The following is a 21,989-nucleotide window of genomic DNA, read 5'->3' as shown; positions in this document are numbered from 1 at the left end:
AAAAAGAAGAAAGGAAAATAATCAGCGAAAATTAAAAGCAGAAGGGGGAGCAAAGCAATGTGCGTCTGCACTCCAGCAAAGCAGGAAGGAAGCAAACTGTAATGTGCTCCCGCCCCCTGGTCCTCGTCAGAACTCGTGCTGCCGAGTTCTGAAGAAGTTGTAAATTGGACAGAGAGCAGGGCATTACAGTAATCTAAACGACTAAAAATAAAAGCATGCATCAGCACCTCTGTGCTGGCAAGAGAGAGGAATGGGCGGACTCTGGCGATATTTTTGAGTTGATAAAAACCTGTCTTCACAACATTTTTAATGTGTGGAGTAAAATTCAGCTCAGAGTCAAAGAGTGCGCCCAGGTTTCTCACACACTGAGAAGGATTAATATAACTGAGCTTGGGTAAAATTTTCTCTCTCTTGTCTTCAGGACCGATGATTAAAGCTTCTGTTTTGTCCTGGTTGAGCTGTAAGACCTTTTCTGCCATCCGTGACTTTATATCCAAAATACAATTTAAAAGAGTGTTTATAGGTTCAAGGTCATCAGGAGACACGGCGATGTGAAGCTAAGTATCATCAGCATAGCTGTGAAAGTCAACGCCGTGTCTCAATGATGACATCCCCAGGAGGCAACATGTTCAAGTTAAAAAGAATGGGACCTAAAATTGACCCTTGGGGAACCCCACAACTTATTTTGTGGATTCTTGAGGAGCATGTATCCATACTTACATAAAAATGTCGATCTGTGAGATAAGAGTGGAACCATTTAAGAACAGTTTCTGAGAGGCCAACCCAACTCCGAAGTCTGTCTAATAAAATCTGGTGATCTACCGTATCGAAGATCAAGTAGCACCAGAATGGAAAGTTGCTGCGTGTCAGAATTATTTCTTAGGTCAGTTAAAATCTTTAAAAGGACCGTCTCAGTACTGTGGTTTGTCCTAAAGCCAGATTGACATTTTTCTAAAACATTATGTACATTTAAAAAAAATCATGCAATTGAATAAAAACAGTTTTTTCAATAATTGTATCTAAAAATGGCAGGCCAGTCTCAGTAAAATGCGTACATATGCCACGATTTGGGAAATTGCGTGCATATACTTTGCGCGGTCCTAAACGTGTTAAATGTGTTTTCCACGATTGACACGTCCCCTGGTGGAGCCGTGAGCATCACAGACAGCCCCACAAACAAACAATTTGCTTTTCTAACCCTAACCATAACCGTAATCCTAACCTTAACCAGGAACAACGTCATTTAGAAAATAGCCGGAGGATTTCTGACCACGTGATCAAAACGAAACCTAAAAACTCGTGTATATTGTACGCCGGCGCAACCCATTCTCTGCCATTGCATATCATATGCACGCAAAAAGCGTGTTTGGCGTATATTATACACGGTATTTCAGAGTGCAAAGTCGTGGTATATGTACGCATTTTACTGCAACTGTGTTGAAAAATGGTAAGGTGGATACAGGTCTATAATTATCCACAGTACTTGGATCTAAGTTACTCTTCTTCAGAAGGGACTTCACCACCGCCGTCTTACAGGCAGTGGGGAAGACACCCGTCTGAAGAGAGGTGTTAACTATGTTTTAAAGCTCCGGCTCAAAGAATCCATAACAGGTTTTTAAAAGAGAAGTGGGGATGGGGTCTAAAAGGCAGGTTGTAGTTTTTGCTTGGGGAAAAAAACTCACCCAAGCGTCCTCTCATCAACCAGGACAAAACTCTCCAGTGTTTCCTCAGGTAAAGACAATGCTACTGACCTGCTTACATTAGTGCTATGTACCGGTTGAAGGTTAGATCTAATACCATTGACTTTACTCCTGAAGTGGTTCGCAAAGTCCTCACATGCAGTTTCTGAGTGAGGCATGATTGGTTTATTAAAATCTTTGTTCAATAAAAAATCAATAGTCTTAAAAAGAAACCGGGGGGTTGTGTTTATTGTCTGTGATGAGTTTTGAAAAATAAAGAGTCCTTGCTTGTTTAGCGGCGTCATTGTAAGTTTTAAGTTGATCTTTAAAAAAGTTATAATCGTCTTAAATTTGATTTCCTAAACTTTCTCTCTGCTCGTCTGCAGACTCTCTTTAGATTTAAAGTAGCCCCATTTCTCCAAGGTGTCTTTGGATTTGTTTTTAGTTTTTTTGTTTTTAATGGAGCTACTAGATGGATGGCAGACTTCAGTCTGTCGTTAAAATTATCAGTCAGAGAATCGCAGGACACAGGTAAAATCTGAGCAGGAGTTTGGTTTAAAATGTCAATAAAATTTGCTGCCACTTCAGGAGTTATATATCGTTTCGTCACAGTTCTCACTTCTTTCCTGCTGTTTGAAAACCATGGAAAACAAACAAACACACAGGCTCTTTTAGTGCATTTTTATAAGCAGATAAGGTTCTGCTTTAAAGCACACATGGGAAATGTATTCGCTTCTATGCAAAAAAAAGGTGGAAAAATCCCCATTTCATGTCTGGTCTAAGACCCAACCTGTCCATAGAGTTTTCTAAAGCCAAATGATTATTTTATAATGTCTTAGCCTGCATGCAGCAGCGCAGCTCAGCATGACAGAGCTTAGATGACCAGCGGCTTTGATGGATGTGAAATTTAATTCTGAAGTGTCTGCAGTCCCGTGGCTGTCCTCTTTGAGCCGTCACATCAGCCCTGAGAGGCTCTGGAGGGGCACCGGCATGTCAGCTGGCCTCGGTGATAAAGGAGCAGAGCCAGAGTCATTAGACCCCGCCACAACCATTGTCAGTATTAGTGGAGGAGATTCTCACCAAAGATGCCACACACTCTGATGTTTGCAGATAAGCATGCAAGACGGATCCAGCAGAAGAGTGTGATTCTAATCTCTGCAGTTTACGACACAATACCTTTAAATCTCGCTAATCTGCTCAAATCCCAAAATCAGAGTGAACTTAATTGGAATCAAACATCTCTGGCTGGGTGTTTGTATAATGAAGTTAAAAATGCTCTGGCAACAATTTTATTTCAGTTTTTTGTTTATTTTCTTTAATGTGTGAATTTTATCGTTTGTGGTATTTTATTTTGAAAACTGGATGTGCGCATGGCTCCTGCTAGTGTTGAGCTAGGTGGCCACATCCCCGCCCTCTCAGAGCAAAGAGAGCTGCAGAGGACCAGAGTAAAGCTGTCAAACTCTATCCGGTGTTGTGAGTTTCTGTACGGATGGAGATGAAAGTCCACATACGTTACATCTGCAGGCGTCCTTCAGAAGCTGCTGGAGGAAAATGTGAGCCCCTCCTGCCTTCTTCAGGCTGTGCGACTTTTATAAGGTTCTGGGTGAATCTTAACTTTTTTAAAACTTAAAAAAGTTAAGATTCTTCTGGTTTTTCAGTGTGACAGGCCTGACTCATGCGGCTCTAAGGGTTATGGAGAGAGGAAGTCTGAACAACGTGTCTCCCCTGATCATCTGCAGAGCTGCAAACATTCATTTGCTGCATGTGAAGTATTCTTCATATTATGTTTGTCCAATTCTTCTGCTGTCATAATGACTGTGAGCTTCACCTTGGAGAGGAGGGGGAATTGGCCGTGGGCACAAACCCTGAGGATCCTCCCATCAAAGCAGTGAGGAAGCTGATCTCCTCATGATGTGTTTTCTCCGTCTCCATCTAAAATTCTGGTGCATGGTTTATATTCCATGCACCCGATGAGGCTGGCGTGCCGATTATGACACAGATTTATTTTTCCAGACCGTTAGGCGACGGTGAAAACCTTCACATCACCGAGCAGCTCCATACCACATTGATTCAGTATTTTAACAAGGCAAGAAAAACGGTTCCATAATTAGTGAATATTTTAGAAGATTCATCTTCAGTATTTTTTACCAATTAAAGACAATTTCAACCTTTACATACAGGGTGCAGCAGCTGCATAAATGCATTCAGTCTGTGGAAAAGCCAGGATGAAGAATAAATCCCCCAAGATCATAGAGAGCAGAAATATCATGGACCAATAACCACTGAACATTGACAGTATATGAGAACTGGACACATCATTCCCCTTCTAGCATTCCAAACAGGAAGTACCCGCTGGTCCCAGAAAGCCAAAATTCCATAGACCTCTATAGAGAAATAAACAGCTAGTACTCAGTCATTCTATTTGTCAGAATAACCATTCTTGCTCTGATGTCTCTATTTAGCATGTTCTTTCTGAACCCAATTATCTATCATGAGGTGTTTTCTTTAGCACAAGTTATTTATGTATTAAACTGGCCATTCAGATACCTCAGTAGAAGCATATGGCCCCACCTTGAATGTTCAAAAGAATTGATTCCCCTGGGCCCGCTTCCTCTTGAAGGGGTGTGGATTTTCAACAGACTCACTACTGATTTACCAGGGTTGTTGCCATAGAAATGTTGACTCACATCGACTCGAACTAATCACTGCTTTAGTAACATCCTCTGGTTCCAACATGGCAAAGTCCATATTGCAGAAAAATGATGACTGAATTGTCTTCCTTTTGTTGGAACCCGACGTAAAGCCATTTTTTATGGGTGACGTCAAAGGCAGATTGGCCATATTGAATGAGCTCCGCCCACTCCACTCAGAAAATTGAGTTACATTGATGGCTCCACACAGCTGTCAATCAAAAGGACACGCCCCTTAACCTTTCACACCACAGCTTTAGCTTTACTGTTGATGTTATTTGACTTACTGTAACTTTTTAACCATAAATACGATAAAGAAGATCCTGACGCAGAAAAAAGAAGCATGCGCTTCTCTGCTTCAGAAGCGCATGGAATTACAATTAACGCGTTTTATGGTTGAAAAGTTATGGTATGTTAAAGAGTTTGTGTTATTTAAGTACTGTTGGCAACATCTCAGGTGTTAAAATGTTTAACATGCACCAATTAAAGTTCTAATGACAAAACCTTGTTGTGGGTTTTGTGTGTTTGAATAAAACTGGATCAGTGACCGCAGCAAACGGTAAAGACTTCTTCTCTGACTTTCTTGATGATAAATGTTGGCATGGTTTTTGCAGATGCTCTCCTGCAGTATGTTCCATATCAAACCAGATGAAGGAGGTGTGGTTTAAAAAAGCCATACCATGAAAAATCAACTTTTTGATCTTTTAGTTGTATTCAACTGTTCTTTTCCATCTATAAATAACACCAAAGTATTTTGATCCATTGACACATTTCTGAGTAATCTTCTTCTAAAAATTTGCGCTCTCAGGAGCAGCCTCTCCCCTACCCACAAAAACAAGCAGGTCATCACGGACACAGAATGAGACCCCCCTTTTCAGGAAGAGTCTGCTCCGCCTCCAGGATAACACAAACACTTTCTCTGCAAAGCTAGCAGCTAACCCGAGCCCCCCGCAGGATTATGACATGTTGCTTCAAATGTGTGTTTAAATCCCATAGAGCTGTAGAATTCCTCTAACACAGAGCTCGTCAGGAGCCCGTCAAAGGACAGGCCTGTCGCTGCATTTTCTGTATGCGGAAGCAAATCGGTTGCACTGCTCTCCCGCATGCGCGAACCAAACGTCACTTCCGCTAAAGCATTTTCCGGTAACAACAATATTAACCTCGAAGGATGTTACAGTTTTTCCTAATTGCTAAAACACTAAGTTCCATTCTCCAAACAAACTCATCAATTGCTTTAACTCTTTTCTCAAAAACATCACACTTTGGTCAAAACTTAAAACACAATTTGCAGTTAACACACAATTTTCAAAACTCCAATTCACTCTTTGCGGAACACAAGACACATTTTCACTTTTAAGACACAGTCGGCATTCACAACACACAAGGTGCAAAACATTAACACAAAGAGGCAAAACTCAAACTCTGTTCCAACACAGGAGTCATCATTAACACACAACTGGTCAAAGCTGAAGACACTTTTTGCTAATCAACTGCACTGAATATAAAGGCAGTTCTGGAGCAACTAAACAGCTAATGAAAAATGGAAAACAGAGAAAGGCAATTGAGACCCAGACCCACATTGGGACCCGAACCCACACCCAGACCCAGACCAGCACCAAGACCAGAACCTCCACCCAGACCCGCACCCAGTCCCAGACCAGCACCAAGACCAGAACCTCCACCCAGACCTGCACCCAGGCCCAGACCAGCACCAAGACCAGAACCTCCACCCAGCCCTGCTATATATTTTTTTTAAACTTTAATTTACTGTTTGCATTGTTTTGCAGAGCTGCTAGACAGTCTTATGTGGGTGGACGACCAGCTGTATTCAACCAACAGCAGGAGGCTCTCATTGTGCAAATGGTGGTTCAAAAATAATGCAATAAAGCTATCAGAAATTTAACAACAAATAACTGAGGAAAACATAAACTTCAGATCCATCAACAGTGTAAGCCTTTCCACCATTGCTCGAGTACTGCATTGCAACAGAGTCAGCATGAAACAAATTTACAGAGTTCCTTTTGAAAGAAACTCGGATCATGTGAAAGAACTGAGATTTCAATAAGTTCAAGTAAGGGAATTGGTAAAAATACAGTAATTTTCTCCATGTCTTCTATGTTATTTACTGTTTTCTTTTTGCTTTCTAGGGTGTTTTTGAATTTGATTCAATGGTCAGGACACATGAGTTTATTTTTGTGGATGAGGCTGGTTTTAATTTGGCAAAAAGAAGGAGCAGAGGTAGAAATATCATTGGTCAACGGGCCATAGTGCAAATCCCAGGTCAGCGTGAGGGAAATGTCACACTCTGTGCTGCTATCAGTAACCTGGCAGTTCTACATCGCCATGCTGTTTTGGGTCCTTACAACACACAACATCTTCTAACCTTTTTGGATGGTCTTCGTGATGCTGTTTTGGCTCAATTTCTTCAAGACAATGACAGGGACAATGCAGTTTTTGTTATTGTCTGGGACAATGTGAATTTTCACAAGAGTCAGCTCATCAGACAGTGGTTCCACACAAATCCTCAGTTTGTATTAGTTTTTCTTCCACCTTCTTCTCCTCTCCTTAACCCAATTGAAGAATTTTTTTCAGCTTGGCGTTGGAAGGTGTATGAGAGAGAACCTTACACTCAGGAAAACCTGTTGCAGGCCATGGACATGGCCTGTGATGACATTTCCATTGAGTCCTGTCGAGGCTGGATCAGGCACACAAGGTCCTTTTTCCCCCGTTGTCTGGCTAGGGAGAATATTGCCTGTGATGTTGATGAAGTCCTCTGGCCTGGCCCAGCCCAGAGACAAGATGGTGAAATGCAATGAATGCGAATCTATATTTATTGTGAAAATTTAAAAATGAATCCCTGATACTTTTTACTGTTTAATTCCTCTGGTGTGTGTGTGTGTGTGTGTGTGTGTGTGGTGGTGGGGGAGGGGCATAGCTCTTTGTAAAACATTTTGTGGACAGTGTCAAGTGTTTTGTTGTGTAGTGTGTTGTGATTGCTGCATGTTTGTTAGTTTTGACGACAGTCTTCATTATGAACTCATGGTGAGCTTCTGACTGAAGAGTCAAGAATTTTGTATATTTAGTTTATATTTTGAAAATTGTGTTTGGTGTTTTGGTGCGTAGTGAGTTGGATTTGATACGTGTGTGTAAGTTTTGACAACAGAGTCTTCATTTTGACCTCAAAGTGAGATTTTGATTCATGAGTTAAGTATTTTGTATATTTAGCTTATGTTTTGAAAATTGTGTTTGGTGTTTGGTTAAATTGGTCTAATGTTTCAGAAAATGTGTTTTAGCATTTGGAAAAAACTGTAATATAGCACTTAAAATGTTTATCATAGCGAAAACATTCACCTATTGTTGAAAAAACGAAAGGAAAAAGACACCTTAAGGATTAGGACCTTATGATCTTGCGGTGCTATAAACGGACCACAAATGTTTTCTTCTTCTGCAGTTTTACATGACAGCAATTTACTCCCTAAGCTAAGAGGATACAGCGCCACTTCAAGACACTTTATTTTCTCCGGTAATCCAAACACGTTATTAGTAACTCGGTGGCTTTTTTTTCGCACTGTAATCCAGTCAGGAGAAGCTCTCGGTTGTTGAGAAAAACAATAAATTCTTGTGATCAAGGAGTTTTACTGTTTGGAAATGACTCTGTGGTATAGTGGGTGAAGAGCAGAAGTGACGTGTGGTTCGCGCATGCGTGGTGAGCGGTGCAACCGATTTGCTTCCTTATACAGAAAATGCAGCCACAAGGCCCTGACACTCTGCTCAGAGCATCTGCTCCTTTAGCTACATTTAGAAAAATGAGTTCCTATCTGACTGTTTACCCATAAAACTGAACAGCAGCTGAAGAGTTTCTGCGCCGGTTTGTGGACATGTCTTACAGTGTTCAGATCTCCAGGGTTCTGCATAAAAATAGCAACGTTCCCATCTTCCTAAGATGCTGCATTCACTGCTCTTGAAAAAGATGGGATGTTTCTGTAAATGAGCCCTGGATGACAGGAAGAGGGTTTTGTGTTGCAGCGTGACGCTTTTGTCTGACTGCAGTCTTATTTTGGAATGGTGTGAATGGTGGGGTAGGAGGAGGGGGAGGGGGTATCAGGGTGATGGTGAGTGAGCGATGACGCCAGGCAGCTGGTGGAGCGCAGCATCTCTCATCTCAGATTAATTCCTCTTTCTTTGATCAGCAGTTTAGAAACCAGTCCAGCTGGACGGTGGCGTCGCTTTATTCACAAGCCTTTCCAATGACTCGGACATGAAAGGATGATGGAGAGTTTTTCCTTTAACTCTTTAAAGTCACACTACCATTATATTTTGATCTATTGTAAAAGCGTTCCCAGTAGTCTTTTAATTATGATGAAGCTAAAATCTGAAAAAACCTGCAATTTTCTTAGACAGTTTCTGCAGAGCAACAGGAGTTCATCTGAAATTTACCTTTAATTTATGGACGGGACTGTTGGCACAGGTTGGACATTGTTTTTTATGTCAGAAACTGGTTATGTTTCTATCTTAATGCAAGGAAGAAACTCGTTGAAACCATTTTTTAAATCAATGTTAAATAGGGGTGTAACGGATCACAAAACTCACGGTTCGGATTGTGTCACGGTTTTAGGGTCACGGTTCGGATCATTTTTCGGATCAGTTGAATGTTTAAAAAAAAAAAAAATACGACAACAACAATATGAAAGCTAATTTTTGGAAATGCTTCAAATCATATATTCTGTATCAATATAAAGTACTTCCCACACACAATATTTATATATGCAACATTAAAACGTTTGCTCATTGACGCCTATTTATTAAAACAAAATATCTTGAGAGTTTGAACACAAACAAAATGCTAAAACATGTAGTTTCTGACTACATTTGCATGTCTTGCGACCAAATCTACAAAAACTGAGAGAAAAAAATGCTTAAAAATAAACAGCTGCTGCTCCTAACTCGGAGATTCTTTGAATCCAGAAATTGAAACGTGTACCAATGCTTTTATTCAGGTCTTAACATTAAATAAACCTGATATCTATCCATCCACGTCAAGTTGAGTAAAGTTTGTGACGGAAGCTGCAGGGTTTTTCCTGGCTTAAAATAAGGTGGTGGTGTCTCGTGGGGACTTCAGATTTGTATACCTTAACAAGTTTATTTTATTATTATTATTATGTAACTTTATTGAACATTCTTTCAATTTACATATTTTACTATAGATCACCTCATTATAAAACAGAAATGTAACTAACAAGCCTAATTTTGATACACAATAAAACAACAAATTATTCTAGTTTGAAGCTCCATACAAAAGCTTCAGAAGAAACCCCCCGCCCCTCTGTCCGTTTACGAGCATGCGCACTCTCTCCTTTCCTCTTTCCGCGCGGCAATAGACAGACTGTCTCCTTTTTTCTTTTCTCATGGAGGTTCTCCTCAGGTGTTTAAACTCCTGGTTTTAAAGCGTGTCTTCTCTCCCTCACACTCTGTGGATCTGTCGGTCACAAACAGCAAAAAAGCGCACCTGTGGAAGTAAAGTCCAGTCAGACCGAACCATTTTCAATTTAGAGGAAGGGGGTCCACAGACGATGTTTCCAAAACAAAATATTTAAGTATTGTTACCTTGACATTAAAATCAAAATATTTGCGAATATATATTGGTTATTGGTTTACTGAAATTATTTTTTCTGTTGTATCATTTTGTCATCATTCGGGGTCTCCGTGGACTCTCTCTCAGTCTGGGCTCCTAGAATCAGCCACATACCCCCTTTTCCAGGAGCTGGTGGTGGCCGACACCAAATTCTCTACGCAGGAAAAACGCTGAAAGCTCTGCCCACACGCAGCGGGAGATTCAGGAACAGACTTTAACGCCCGAGTCACACCGGATGCGATAGCGCCGCAAAGCGGCGCGGAACGGAGTGCGCTTCCATTCGGCGCCCATGTTAACCTATGGCGTCGGTCACACCAGGCGCGGTGCAGCGCAACGTTTCGGCGTCTGGCCTATTTTTTCCGCGAGCCCCGAGCGCTCCGCGTCAATACTGGCAGGAAGCTGCATCAAAATACATGAGAAAATCCGGTTTATTTTCAAAATAGAACCAATTTTTCACAATAAAACGCCGCGATTGACAAATGTGATCATGTTTTTGTGTCTAAACAGACTGTAGAGATGAAAATATGCATAGGAAATCAAAACACACAGACATGCGTGCGCGAGAGCCCCCACCCCAGACACCACAGATCTCCAGAGCGGGTGTGTTCTGGGAGGAAAAAAAGCAGGGCAGACGGGGGCCCCAATGCAGTGGGGGCACATTGGAGCGGGGCATGGGGCTGTGTTTGAACGAGAGAGAGGCAGAGGAGCGGTTCTTCTTGGAAGAAACATCAGGTAATATTTTTAGTTTATTAATTTACCGACGGAAACACCTGGGAGCGCGTGCATGCACACAGACACACAACAAAACAGACAGACACGCACATGCGCGCACAAACCGATCAATGAAGTGGGCCGACTGCGGAGATGGGGGGCGGGGTCTGTGTCAACAGGGGCAGAGACCATCCCCTTTTAGCAGAAACACGGGGTGATGTCTTGGTTATTGACCATGATGGCAAAAATGCAATAGCTCTAGCAGAAGCACCTGTCGACCGTCGCGGAAAAAAATCGCGTCCGGTGTGACTCCGGCGTAAGAAATAAGCGTGAAGCTGTTACTTCAGCGCTGGTCAAAACAAAGAGGATTTACAGGAATTTGACAGAATTTCATTGATTTGAACGGACAATTGATTTAAATTATGAGAGCCTGAGGTGTGTGCGCTGGCTGGGGGTGGGGGTCGGAGTGGTCCGCGGTACACACGTGTCCGAACCGTGTCCCGAACCGTGGCTTCTGATCCGTATGGACCACGGATCATCCGTGATCCATTACAGCCCTAATGTTAAACTATGGAGATCTTATCTACATAAATGCCCCAAATCAAGTTTTGAATTTCTGGACTCTGTATATCACTCTTCTGTACAATCCATCACTAACTGTAAGCTTCTCACTTACCACTGTGAACTAAATACACGTGTGGGCTGGTTAGCACTAAAACACTGTAGACTTACACACTGGTACATATTAATTAGGGATCAGGTTTTTTGGGCCCGATCCGATTCCGAGTCATTTGATTTTGTGTATCTGCCGATACCGAGTCCCGATCCGATACTTTTATAAGACATTTAAAACATGAATAAACTGAAGAAACAGATTAGTGTTGTCCCTTATTTATATTTCATTAACCTTCTTTTATCATTAAAAACTTAAATAAAACACTTCTGTGAAGTAGCTTTAATAAACAAGGAAAAATACAGCAAATATAAACTAGGAAAAAAATACAATTTTCTTGTTATATAAGTGATAATTAGTCATGTGAGAAAGTTTAGAGACTTTAACTTTAACATCTTTAGAGCTATTGAACATTTTTGACCAAATATGATTCCTGTCCTCATTTAAAATACTTAAAAATAAATTATGATTTTGTTTTAGCATAAAATTTGATGAGTGTTCATGAATAGCTGATATCATTATTAGTTTTAATTTATTAGTTTTATTTATTTAGTTATTTTTAAGATTATGTGCTTCTTTTTTAAGTTCTTATGACCTCACATTTTCGGTTTTATTAGCACAGTAGTTAATTTTCTTAACTGTTATTTCTCTGTCAGATAAATCAAACAGGCATATCAAAGGACAGCTCTGGTCCTAAGGAGTTAGCATGCCAACTTGTAGCAGTTAGCAGCTGTTGTTTAGCTATCAGTCTGAAGTACAAAGACCTTCACATTAAAAGAAAAAATATACTGTCTTTTTCTGTTGGAATACATTTAGAGATTATTGTTTGTGTTATGACAAACCAATAGAGACACTTGCTGTCAGTTTAAAGCGTTTTTAAAAGAGTTATTGGTCCCAGAAGTTAGCTTTCTAGCTAGCTTTGTTTACAAGTTAGCCTTCTGCTTGAGCTGCTGCCGTTTTCTGCTGCGTTTTCTGGTGATGACATTTTGTGATCTTTTCATGACATGCAGACTTGGAGTGGAGTATTTATCCGTAATGATAAGATGAAATATAAAGCTCTGATCACAATGAGAGTAAATGAAATATCCGATACTGATCGGACAAAGGAGTGCGATTCTGATCGAGTCCTCAATCACGTGATCGGCCCCGATTTCCAATCACGTGATCGGATCGGGACATCCCTAATATTAATATACACTGCTCACAAAAATTAAAAGAACACTTTTAATATTGGGCCTGGCATGAATTGAATTAAACCTGTCTGATAATTTTCTGGTTGGTTAAGCAGCTGAGGGCCTTGTTAATCAATTTCAGCTGTATTGGTGTTCATGAAATTAACAACAGGTGCACTTCAGTGGCAACAATTAGAAAACCCTCCAAACAGGACTGGTGTTACATGTGGAGGTCATTTCAAGTTTCTCCCTCTTGATCTTTTTTGGCTGGTTTTCCACTCGTGCTGATTTTGGCTTAATAATTATCTCTACTGGCAGTATGAGGCGATTCCTTAACCCTACAGAAGTTGCACAGGTTGTCCAACTTCTCCAGGATGGCACATCCACACGTGTTGCAGCAAGAAGGTTTAATGTGTCTCCCAGCCCAATCTCCAGAACATGGAGGAGATTTTAGGAGACTGGTGGTTATTCTCAAAGAGTTGAACAGGGCCGTAGAAGGTCCTCAACCCCTCAGCAGGACCCATACCTGCTTCTTTGTGCAAGGCGGAACAGGCTGAGCACTGCTCGTGCCCTACAGAATGACCTCCAGAGGGCCACTGGTGTGAATGTCTCTACCCAAACATTCAGGAACAGACTTCATGAAGGTGGCCTGAGGGCCCCACGCCCTGTGCTCACTGCCCAGCACCGTGGAGCTCCACTGGCATTTGCTCAAGAACACCAGTATTGGCAAGTCCGCCACTGGCGCCATTTACCTTTCACAGACGAGAGCAGGTTCACCCTGAGCACCTGTGATAGACGTGAAAGAGTCTGGAAAAGACGAGGAGAACGTTATGCTGCCTGCAACGTGGTTCAACATGACAGGTTTGGTGGTGGGTCAGTGATGGTCTGGGGAGGCATATCCATGGAGGGACGCACAGACCTCTACTGCCTAGGAAATGGTGCTCTGACTGCCATAAGGTATCCAGATGAAATCCTTGAACCCATTGTCAGACCCTACGCTGGTGCAGTAGGTCCTGGTTTTCTCCTAATGCACGACAATGCCCGGCCTCACGTGGCAAGAGTATGCAGGCAGTACCTGGAGGATGAAGGGATTGAAACAATTGAATGGCCTTCACCACCCCCTGCCTTAAACCCAATAGAACATCTCTGGGACATTATGTCTGGGTCCATTAGGCGCCGCCAGGTTGCTCCTCAGACGGTACAACAGCTCAGGGATGCCCTCACACAGATCTGGGAGGAAATGCCACAAGACACCATCCGTCGTCTCATTAGGACCATGCCGCTACGTTGTCAAGCATGCATACAAGCTGGTGGGGGCCACACAAGATACTGAAAATCATTTTGAGTTGCAGAAATTAAGTTTTGGAAAAAATGGACTAGCCTGCCACATCTTCATTTCACTCTGATTTGATGGTGTCTACACAATTGAGCCTCTGTAGGCTGAAAACTTTTATTTCCATGAAAAGACTTGGCATCCTTTTGTTCCTAAGACACCGCTCTGTCGTTATTTGTATAGATATCCAACTTCAATATTGAGATCTGATGTATCTAATGTGTTTCTTTAGAGTGCTCCTATGATTTTTTGTGAGCAGTCTATAAATGTATTTTGCATTAGCTCCCTTCATATCTCTGTCGTTATATCAAACCAAGAGAAACTGGACAGCATTCGTTAAGATCACAAGAATCCTTGCAACTGACAGAACCAAGTGTTCGGACAGAAGCTGGGAAAGTGGCTTTTTAGTCCTCTGGACCGACAGCGTGGAACAATCTCCAAAAGGATTTGAAGTATAAGCAAATGGTTTACACAGGCCAGTTTAAAACTATACTCACAAAGTTGGAAGTAAGAAACACTGTTTGTGAATGTTTTAAATAGTTTTATGAATTTTATTGCTGATTTTCTTTTGGTGTGTGTGCATATGTGATCCTTTGAAAAATAGATTTTTAATCTCAACAGGACTTCCCTGGTTAAATAAAGATAAATAAAATAAAATTTCCCATCATCAGTTTTGTTTACACGCTCCTCCGTTAGCTTTCAGCCCCCACAACCCCCAAGTTAGCATTAGTGGTACAACGAAAATGGCCCGAAATATGGGAGCTATCCAGTCGCCGAGGAAAACAAAGACGTTCATGGATCTATTTATCTGCTAGTGGAAGATCAGAATGGAGCGAAGCGGCAAACTAACGAAGAGGCGAGAACGTGATGAGTTTCAACAGGAGCCAGACTTCAAAAAGTGTTTTTAAAAAAAGACACCTCGTATCAACCAATCAGGGACTCAGATTTGGCTCATGACAGGATTATGTGATTAGTGAGTGAAGTCCAAAACCAACATGGTTGTTAATCTGATTGTTCTCCTCCTGAGTCTCTGAATGATCTTATGAATCCAGCCACGGAGATGTGCTTATTATGTAAGGGATAATACCAGACGAAGTGTGCATTATGAGAAATTAACGCATGAAGCGGAGACCCGAACCTTCCGACACTTTGCGTCAGACGGTTGCTTCCGTGAATTTCATTATAACTCATAATGCACACTTTGTCGGGTATTATCCCGCTTATACCATGGTCATTTACAAAAAAAAAAATATTCAATCAATATTTAGTACTTTATTCTTGCTTTTCTTCAGTTTAGCTAATTTTTTCACAAAAAGTTGACTGTTTGATACGTGATGCAGCTTGTTGACAGAGTGACATACAATACGGCACTAAGGCTGAAGCCGTCACAGAACTCAGCTGTAGCAGTAAAGTGTTCCACTTTTAAAAGTAGACCTGGAAAAATGTGGATTTTTTTTTTTCTGAAATGAAGCCTTTAGTGAGCAGCTAGAACATAAACATAACACAATCAGCTTCCGTCTCTGTGTTTCATTTCATGCCAGGTTTGGGAGACTCTGCTTTTCTGAGTTGCTCTAAAGTGGAAACTCCCTCTTGTGGGGAAACAGAACACTTCACTGTTCACGTCGAGTGATTTGTCTTATGGGTAGAATAATTAATTTAAAAAAAAATACTGAAGTTAGGCTGAATATTATGGTGTGGGGGGTTGACTAATTTGCTTGGTTTTGTCCAGATGATGAAAAAAATATATGTTTTAAAGAAGCCTGCGCAGTAATACAGAACGTTTGGGCTGTGTGACCGTAACTTCTTTTTTAGGTGTGCATTGTCACCGTGGTTTATCACTTTTTAATCCACACCCAGCAGCCAATCAAAATCGAATATTCACCCAGACCATGGTATAATACTAAATAAACCTGATCTCTCAACATCATCTGGGCCTCCCATGGTTCGTAAATGACAGATACAGTGAATGCTTCCATGTAGCAATCAGAGTAAAAACTTTGGAATGTAGCTCCTCCCACACACATCCGGAGCGTCAAGTTTAGAACACACTTTTGGACCCACGAATCACGTTCAGTGTGAGCACAGCATTCAAGATTTATGACTAATTAGGGACTAATAAAGAAGTTCTTAAAAAAAATACACTTGATTATTTCTTATGTTTTAATTAGAGCTGTCAGGCGATTAAATTTTTTAATCGTGATTAATCGCATTGTCCATAGTTAACTCGCGATTAATCGCAAATTTACATGTGGCCTTTTTTTAAGGAAAAAAAATGTCTGGTTCGTGGAATGTAGTAGTTCTACATTAATTATGAAAACAAGAATGAAAAAATTAATAGTTTTCATCAGAAATACTTTATTTTGTAACATTGTATTGAGATAAACTTTCTTAACAATAAAAGGCTGTAACATAAAATGCCTAACAAAAGCCCAAGTGCAAGTGAAGGGCATTTTAAATTCAAAACTTCAATCAACGTTCAGTAAAAAAAATTAAAAAACATCAAGAATAACATTTCCATAACACTTTCATGTTCATTTTTTGTCAGGATTTATCATTTCCAATGAACTTTAGTTTTTTAAAACATTAAATACTGAGAAAAGCGGGATACACTGTGGATAGTTTGACAGTCTGTTACTGCCGCCGCGTTCTCTGGCTGCAGCTCGATGCAGCGACGTGTCCAGCGGAGCTCACGCCATGAATATGCCGGCAGACAGACCGCTATGCTGGGGCTGGATCACGCTTAAACCTCCAGAACATTTAAAACGTCCCCCGGTGCGCTTGCTGTTCGGAACGTCGGGGGTCTGCAGCTCTCGGGACGCGAACCGGAGCCGGATTAGGGTGCAGGAGCTCTCCAGGTCCTAGCGCCGGCCGGTTTTAGCTCGCAGCTCGGTGTTTGGAGACCCGCCCGTGATCTAGTGAGAGCAGCTGGTGAGTTGGAGGGCGGGACGCCCGCGCGCGGTATGGCAAGGCACGTATGAGAAAGTACGCGATTAATGCGTCAAAAAACTTGTCGGCGTCAGGCACACATCAGATTAATGCGTTTTTTAACACGACAAATCTGACAGCCCTAGTTTTAATTAATCCAAAATAACATCGTACCATAGATTTATTTCAGAGTCACAGTGCTGGAGCCTATCACCGAACCACTGTTTGTGGTTCACCCTGAACAGTTGTCAGTCTGTCACTGGACGACACACTCACCTGCACACCTGGGGACAGTTTAGAGCAGGGGTCCCCAACTAATTTGGCAAGAGATCCGGTAACCCTGTCAGCTTGGTAGACCGGGGTCCGAACACACAAAAACATTCAGACAATAATTCACTTTTCTTTTCTTTTATTTAATTGCAATTTGTAGTTAAATTGGCAAAGAGTTTTTTAGCTTTTTGTCTCAAAAAGTATTTCTGTCGTTCATTTTTACACTAAAATACTTACATTTACATAACTACATTGAAGAATTAAAAAAATAAATTGCTCATAAACTTGTTTCCATGTAGTGCAATATGCGTACTCTTTCACAAACATTCTATTTTACTTAAAGTGCAACAGTAACATGAATGCACCTCAAAAAGCATTCATAATTATGATTCATAATCGTGCAAATGTTAACTGTCTGTTTTACAACCCTTAACAGTAGGTTACAAATAATACTACATATTGATCATTCAAGTAATAACTTTGATAAGTGCAAAAAACTTTATGGATATAAAAGTAAACTGCAAAATAGACTCATCTCAGTGTGTGAAATGTGCATGAGCACTGGGAGCTAAGATCTTAAATCTGGAAAAGGAAAGGAGTCAAAACCATTGAGGTATACGTGCACATGTTCACTGGTGAGCTGGAAGTGATACTCGTTCTTAATTATGTTAACAGAGAAGGCTGATTTACAACTGGAGGTAGACCCAAACATTGTTAATGTGTACAATGACACTTTGATGAGAGAAGGAAACTTCTATTTTAGCACAAAACCTGTCAGGATCAGAGGATTCACATTGTTCTCTTAACTCTACATCAGCCTGCACTCATCCGTAACAATGTGTGGCCTCTTTTTAAATAAATGACACAATTCTTCACTAAGAAGAGATTTTTAACAAAGATCAAGAGCTGGTCTCCCAAAGTAAAGCCATCAAAGTGAGTCTTAAAGTTTTCAATCAACTTTTTGATAGTCAGAATGAGCAGTTACATGGATCCATCTAATGAAGGAAAATGTTCACAGTTCTCCAGATCATCTGCAGAATGACCAGTTTCTTCTAAGAACACAGAACAGCAGTCACCAATCCATATGCAGGATTGTCTTTTCCTTCATCCATCTTCTTTTTATGCTGTTTGGAATAATATATATATATATATATATATGAGTGTTCCAAACAAATCAGTGATGGCTGAGAGCAGGGATGGTCATTCTGGCAGATGAACGTACCTGTCAGACCTTTTCTTGAAGCTGCTGTCTCTCTTTTCCCTCCAATATAGTTTCTACCATCGCCTCCATCCACTCTTTGATAATTTCAGAGTCACATTTGGTGCTTGCCCAAAATCCATTCCTCTCAGTGAGCACTCGTGAGCCTGTTGTTGTGTTGTTAGCGTCTCTGTGTTGTACGCTCATATTGTCATTTCAGTTCATGTATTTTCCATGTCCAACTCACTTATCCTGGCGGGTAATTTATGTCAAAAGTTTTGGGTTTTGTCTCGTAGCGGAGCTTGATGTCGGTGCTTTATACAAAAGCAACAACCTCCAAATGCTTTTAATCTGGTAGAACTCACCGCTGGTCCACTCATCTCAGGAGGCATGATTTTCAGAGTTCACTTTTCTCAATTTAGACAGCGCCATTGTTCACTCAATCACTTGATAACTTTACGTCCCAACATGTAAACATTAGCATGCCGCTCTTTCCCGGTTATAGGACCCCGGTCCACACAAAGCTGTCCTTGCGCACCTGTTCAAAAAGATTTATTTAAAATCATACATTTTATTAAAAATGCTTGACGTTCCGGATAAAAGGGTCTCAGGGTCCAGACCCGGACCGCGGTCCGCCAGTTGGGGGCCATCGTTTAGAGACACAAATGCAACTTTTTTTAGACAATGGGAAGAAAACTGGAGTCCCCGGAGGAATCTCCACTCAGGAAGAGTCAAGCCAGGATTCAAGCCTTCTTGCTGTGAGACAACAGTGCTAACCACCTAGTGAACCCTAGCGAGCAGCCTATAAGGTGTAATTAAAATAAAACAAAAACCTTATCGACCCCAAAAATTGGGAATTTTTAATAATTTGAGTATTTTGGTTGGTAAAAGACTTCTGGAGGCCCATTCTGAAGAAGAATAATATGAACCCAAATATTATGGACAATTACAGACCCATATCCAACTTACCATTTTTTATCAAAATTATTGAAAAACTGCTTTTCTTAAATCAACAAAACATTTTAGAAAATTGCCAATCTGGTTTTAGGGCAAATCGCAGTACCAAGATGGCCATTTCAAAGATTTCAACTGACCTCAGAAATAATTCTGACTTGCAGAAACTTTCTGTTCTGGTGTTACTCGATCTTAGTGCCACCTTCGATGCGGTAGATCACCAGATTTGATTAGACACTTAGGAGTCGGGTTGGCCTCTCTGGAACTGTTCTTACGTGGTTCCACTCCTATCTCACATTGATATTTTTATGTATGTAAAGATATATGGTCCTCAAGAATCTAAGGGTTGATTTTAGGTCCTATACTCCACTTTCTACATGTTACCTCTTGGGGATATAATCAGGAGACACGCTGTTGACTTTCACAGCAATTGGAATGATACACAGATTTACATCGTTAAAAACCTTAAACCACTCTTTTGAATTGTATTTAGACAAAAAAATATTGATGGCAGAGAATTTCTTAGAGCCCAACCAGGAAAAAACTGAGGTTCTAATCATCGGTCCTGAAGACAAGAGAGAGATCATTTTACCTAAACTCTGGAATTGTAAAGCTTGGGTGTACTTTTTGACTCTGAGCTGAATTTTATTTCCTACATCAGAAATGTCATAAAGACAGGATTTTATCATCTCAAAAAACTGGTGGGATTTTCTCAGACATTTATATAAAAGCTTCATATGAGTTTTTACACAGAGAGAGCATGACCCTTGGGGACATCTCTATTAGAAACAAACACTTGTTTTTTTTCTACCCCAGCAGCAGAGTCCTCCAGCAGCACGGGCACATCTCCTGAAGGCAGGCTGACCTTCCTTCAGGAGATGTGCCCGTGCTGCTGGATGAGTGTTTCCCCTGTTTGAATCTAATGTCACACACCAGCAGAAGTCATTAACGTTTGTTCCTGCTGACGTGGCTCCCCTCTGTTTGTATTTCTACTTACCCAAGCGCACCCGGCTGCTCCAGCATTTGTTTTAAACCAGATTGCTGTGCTCCACGTGCAGCAGCCTCCGACATGTTACAAGTGAACCAAACCGAAGGTTAACCACGCCAGCTCCTGCTCCAGCAAGCATCAAACAGTGCGGGTGCGAAAACACTCCAGGCCTCTTTGTGTGAATAATGTGATACAAGCCGTCATCTGTTTCCATTAGTCTTCTGGGGCGAGGTTTCAGCCCTGAATTGATCCTGACGTGAATGTGCAAACCCCCCCAGCCCTCAAACTGACTGATTGTGCTTGTGTCTGTCTGCAGGTGGAGCGGGAAATAGCCATTCTGAAACTCATAGAGCATCCTCACGTTTTAAAGCTGCATGATGTCTACGAAAACAAGAAATACCTGTGAGTACCAAGAGGACAGCAGAGATGCGCTGGGCCCCCATCCAGGAAAACTGCAGGAGGAGCCAGTTTCTGGCTGCTTCCTCACCTCACTGTTTTTCAGTTCAACCTCGGTGTGATTCTCTGCATCAGTGCACTGTGTCCCACAGGTTTACTTCAAACATTTTTATAATGAAGTAGCAACAAAATGCATTTCAAAGCAATGCAACCAATGTGTCTGTGCATTATCACAGTCAAAAAAACTATATTTAAAATTATATTTAGAAACAATTTATGGGTTGCTGAGGTCAGCCGAATGAGCGTGTCCCCACTGATCAAAGATACTTTTTCAGTCAATATAAGTTTATTTTTATAGCACATTTCATTCCCAGTGCTTCAGGTATGGGCATCTGGCTGTATCTCTTAGACACTTGCTTTTTCATTGCACCTCTCTGGGCTTCTGTCAACTGACTCACTTCCCTCTGAGCTGTCTTGATTTTAGCCTCCAGCCGTTGCTTCCATGGTGAGCATTGTTTTCTCCCATGGTTGCTCTTATAGCCAAGCATTTCAAGGATCACTGCTGCTGTAGTGTAAACCAGTTCATTGGTTTCTGTGATTGTTGTGGTAGTTTTCAGGAGACTTTTAGGTGCTACTTCATTTAGCCGTTGTAGTTGTTGTCGGGGTTGTCTGGTGCTCATTCTAGACATATACTGTATATATATATATATATATATATATATATATATATATATAGATAAATATAAAAAGTAAAACATTTCTCAAATTAGTCATAACTGCACAATTGTTATCGTTCTTCCATGCATAATATAAAATAACAGTAAACTCTGTTTTTCTTCTTAGCAATAAAATTAATAAGAATAATCACCAGATCAACTTCCATAGAGCAGACTAACTCACTGTATAATACGTTATATGTATTAAAATATTGAAAACTGTTTGATTTCAAAATAGTTCAAATAAAGTTTTAAATAAACAACAATTACCAACTTAAGAAATAATAAATGCAGTCTGAGAGGATGAAATATGTCTATGAAACGATGAGAACAAATGCTGAACTTCACTGTATATCTCCACAAGAAAGCTTCAGATCTGGAATAGCTGCCGGGAAAAGGTTTAAATGAGCAATTATAATGGATGATATAATAAGTAGATATAAGGAAGTCAACAAGATTCATATGTTCATTTTTTACTGTAATAAATTATTTTCAGTCTTTTTATTTTCTTATAATTGTGTAAAGATGCTGTTTGTTTAAAGTTAAGTTTAGACTGAAATGAAAAAAACTGGCTTGGACTCCATAAGTTGGTAAACTTCATTCAAATCCTTTTTTCAAGCTTTAAATATTGTCATTTATTGCTATACTTGTT

General features: G+C 40.7%; 1 protein-coding gene across 2 annotated transcripts in view; it reads left to right on the top strand.

The window, feature by feature from the left end:
* LOC112145575 (serine/threonine-protein kinase BRSK2) overlaps positions 1 to 21,989 on the top strand; it is a gene marked incomplete at its 3' end in the record, with an annotated part of 302,845 nt that overhangs the window by 214,441 nt on the left and 66,415 nt on the right. For both annotated transcript variants that reach the window (XM_036211820.1, XM_024270896.2), the window contains 1 exon segment: positions 20,542 to 20,627. In XM_036211820.1, coding sequence (XP_036067713.1) covers positions 20,542 to 20,627 — 86 coding nt within the window.

Source organism: Oryzias melastigma, linkage group LG5 (genome assembly GCF_002922805.2).
Source record: "Oryzias melastigma strain HK-1 linkage group LG5, ASM292280v2, whole genome shotgun sequence".
NCBI lineage: Eukaryota > Metazoa > Chordata > Actinopteri > Beloniformes > Adrianichthyidae > Oryzias > Oryzias melastigma.
This window is presented reverse-complemented; position numbering and strand designations above follow the sequence as displayed.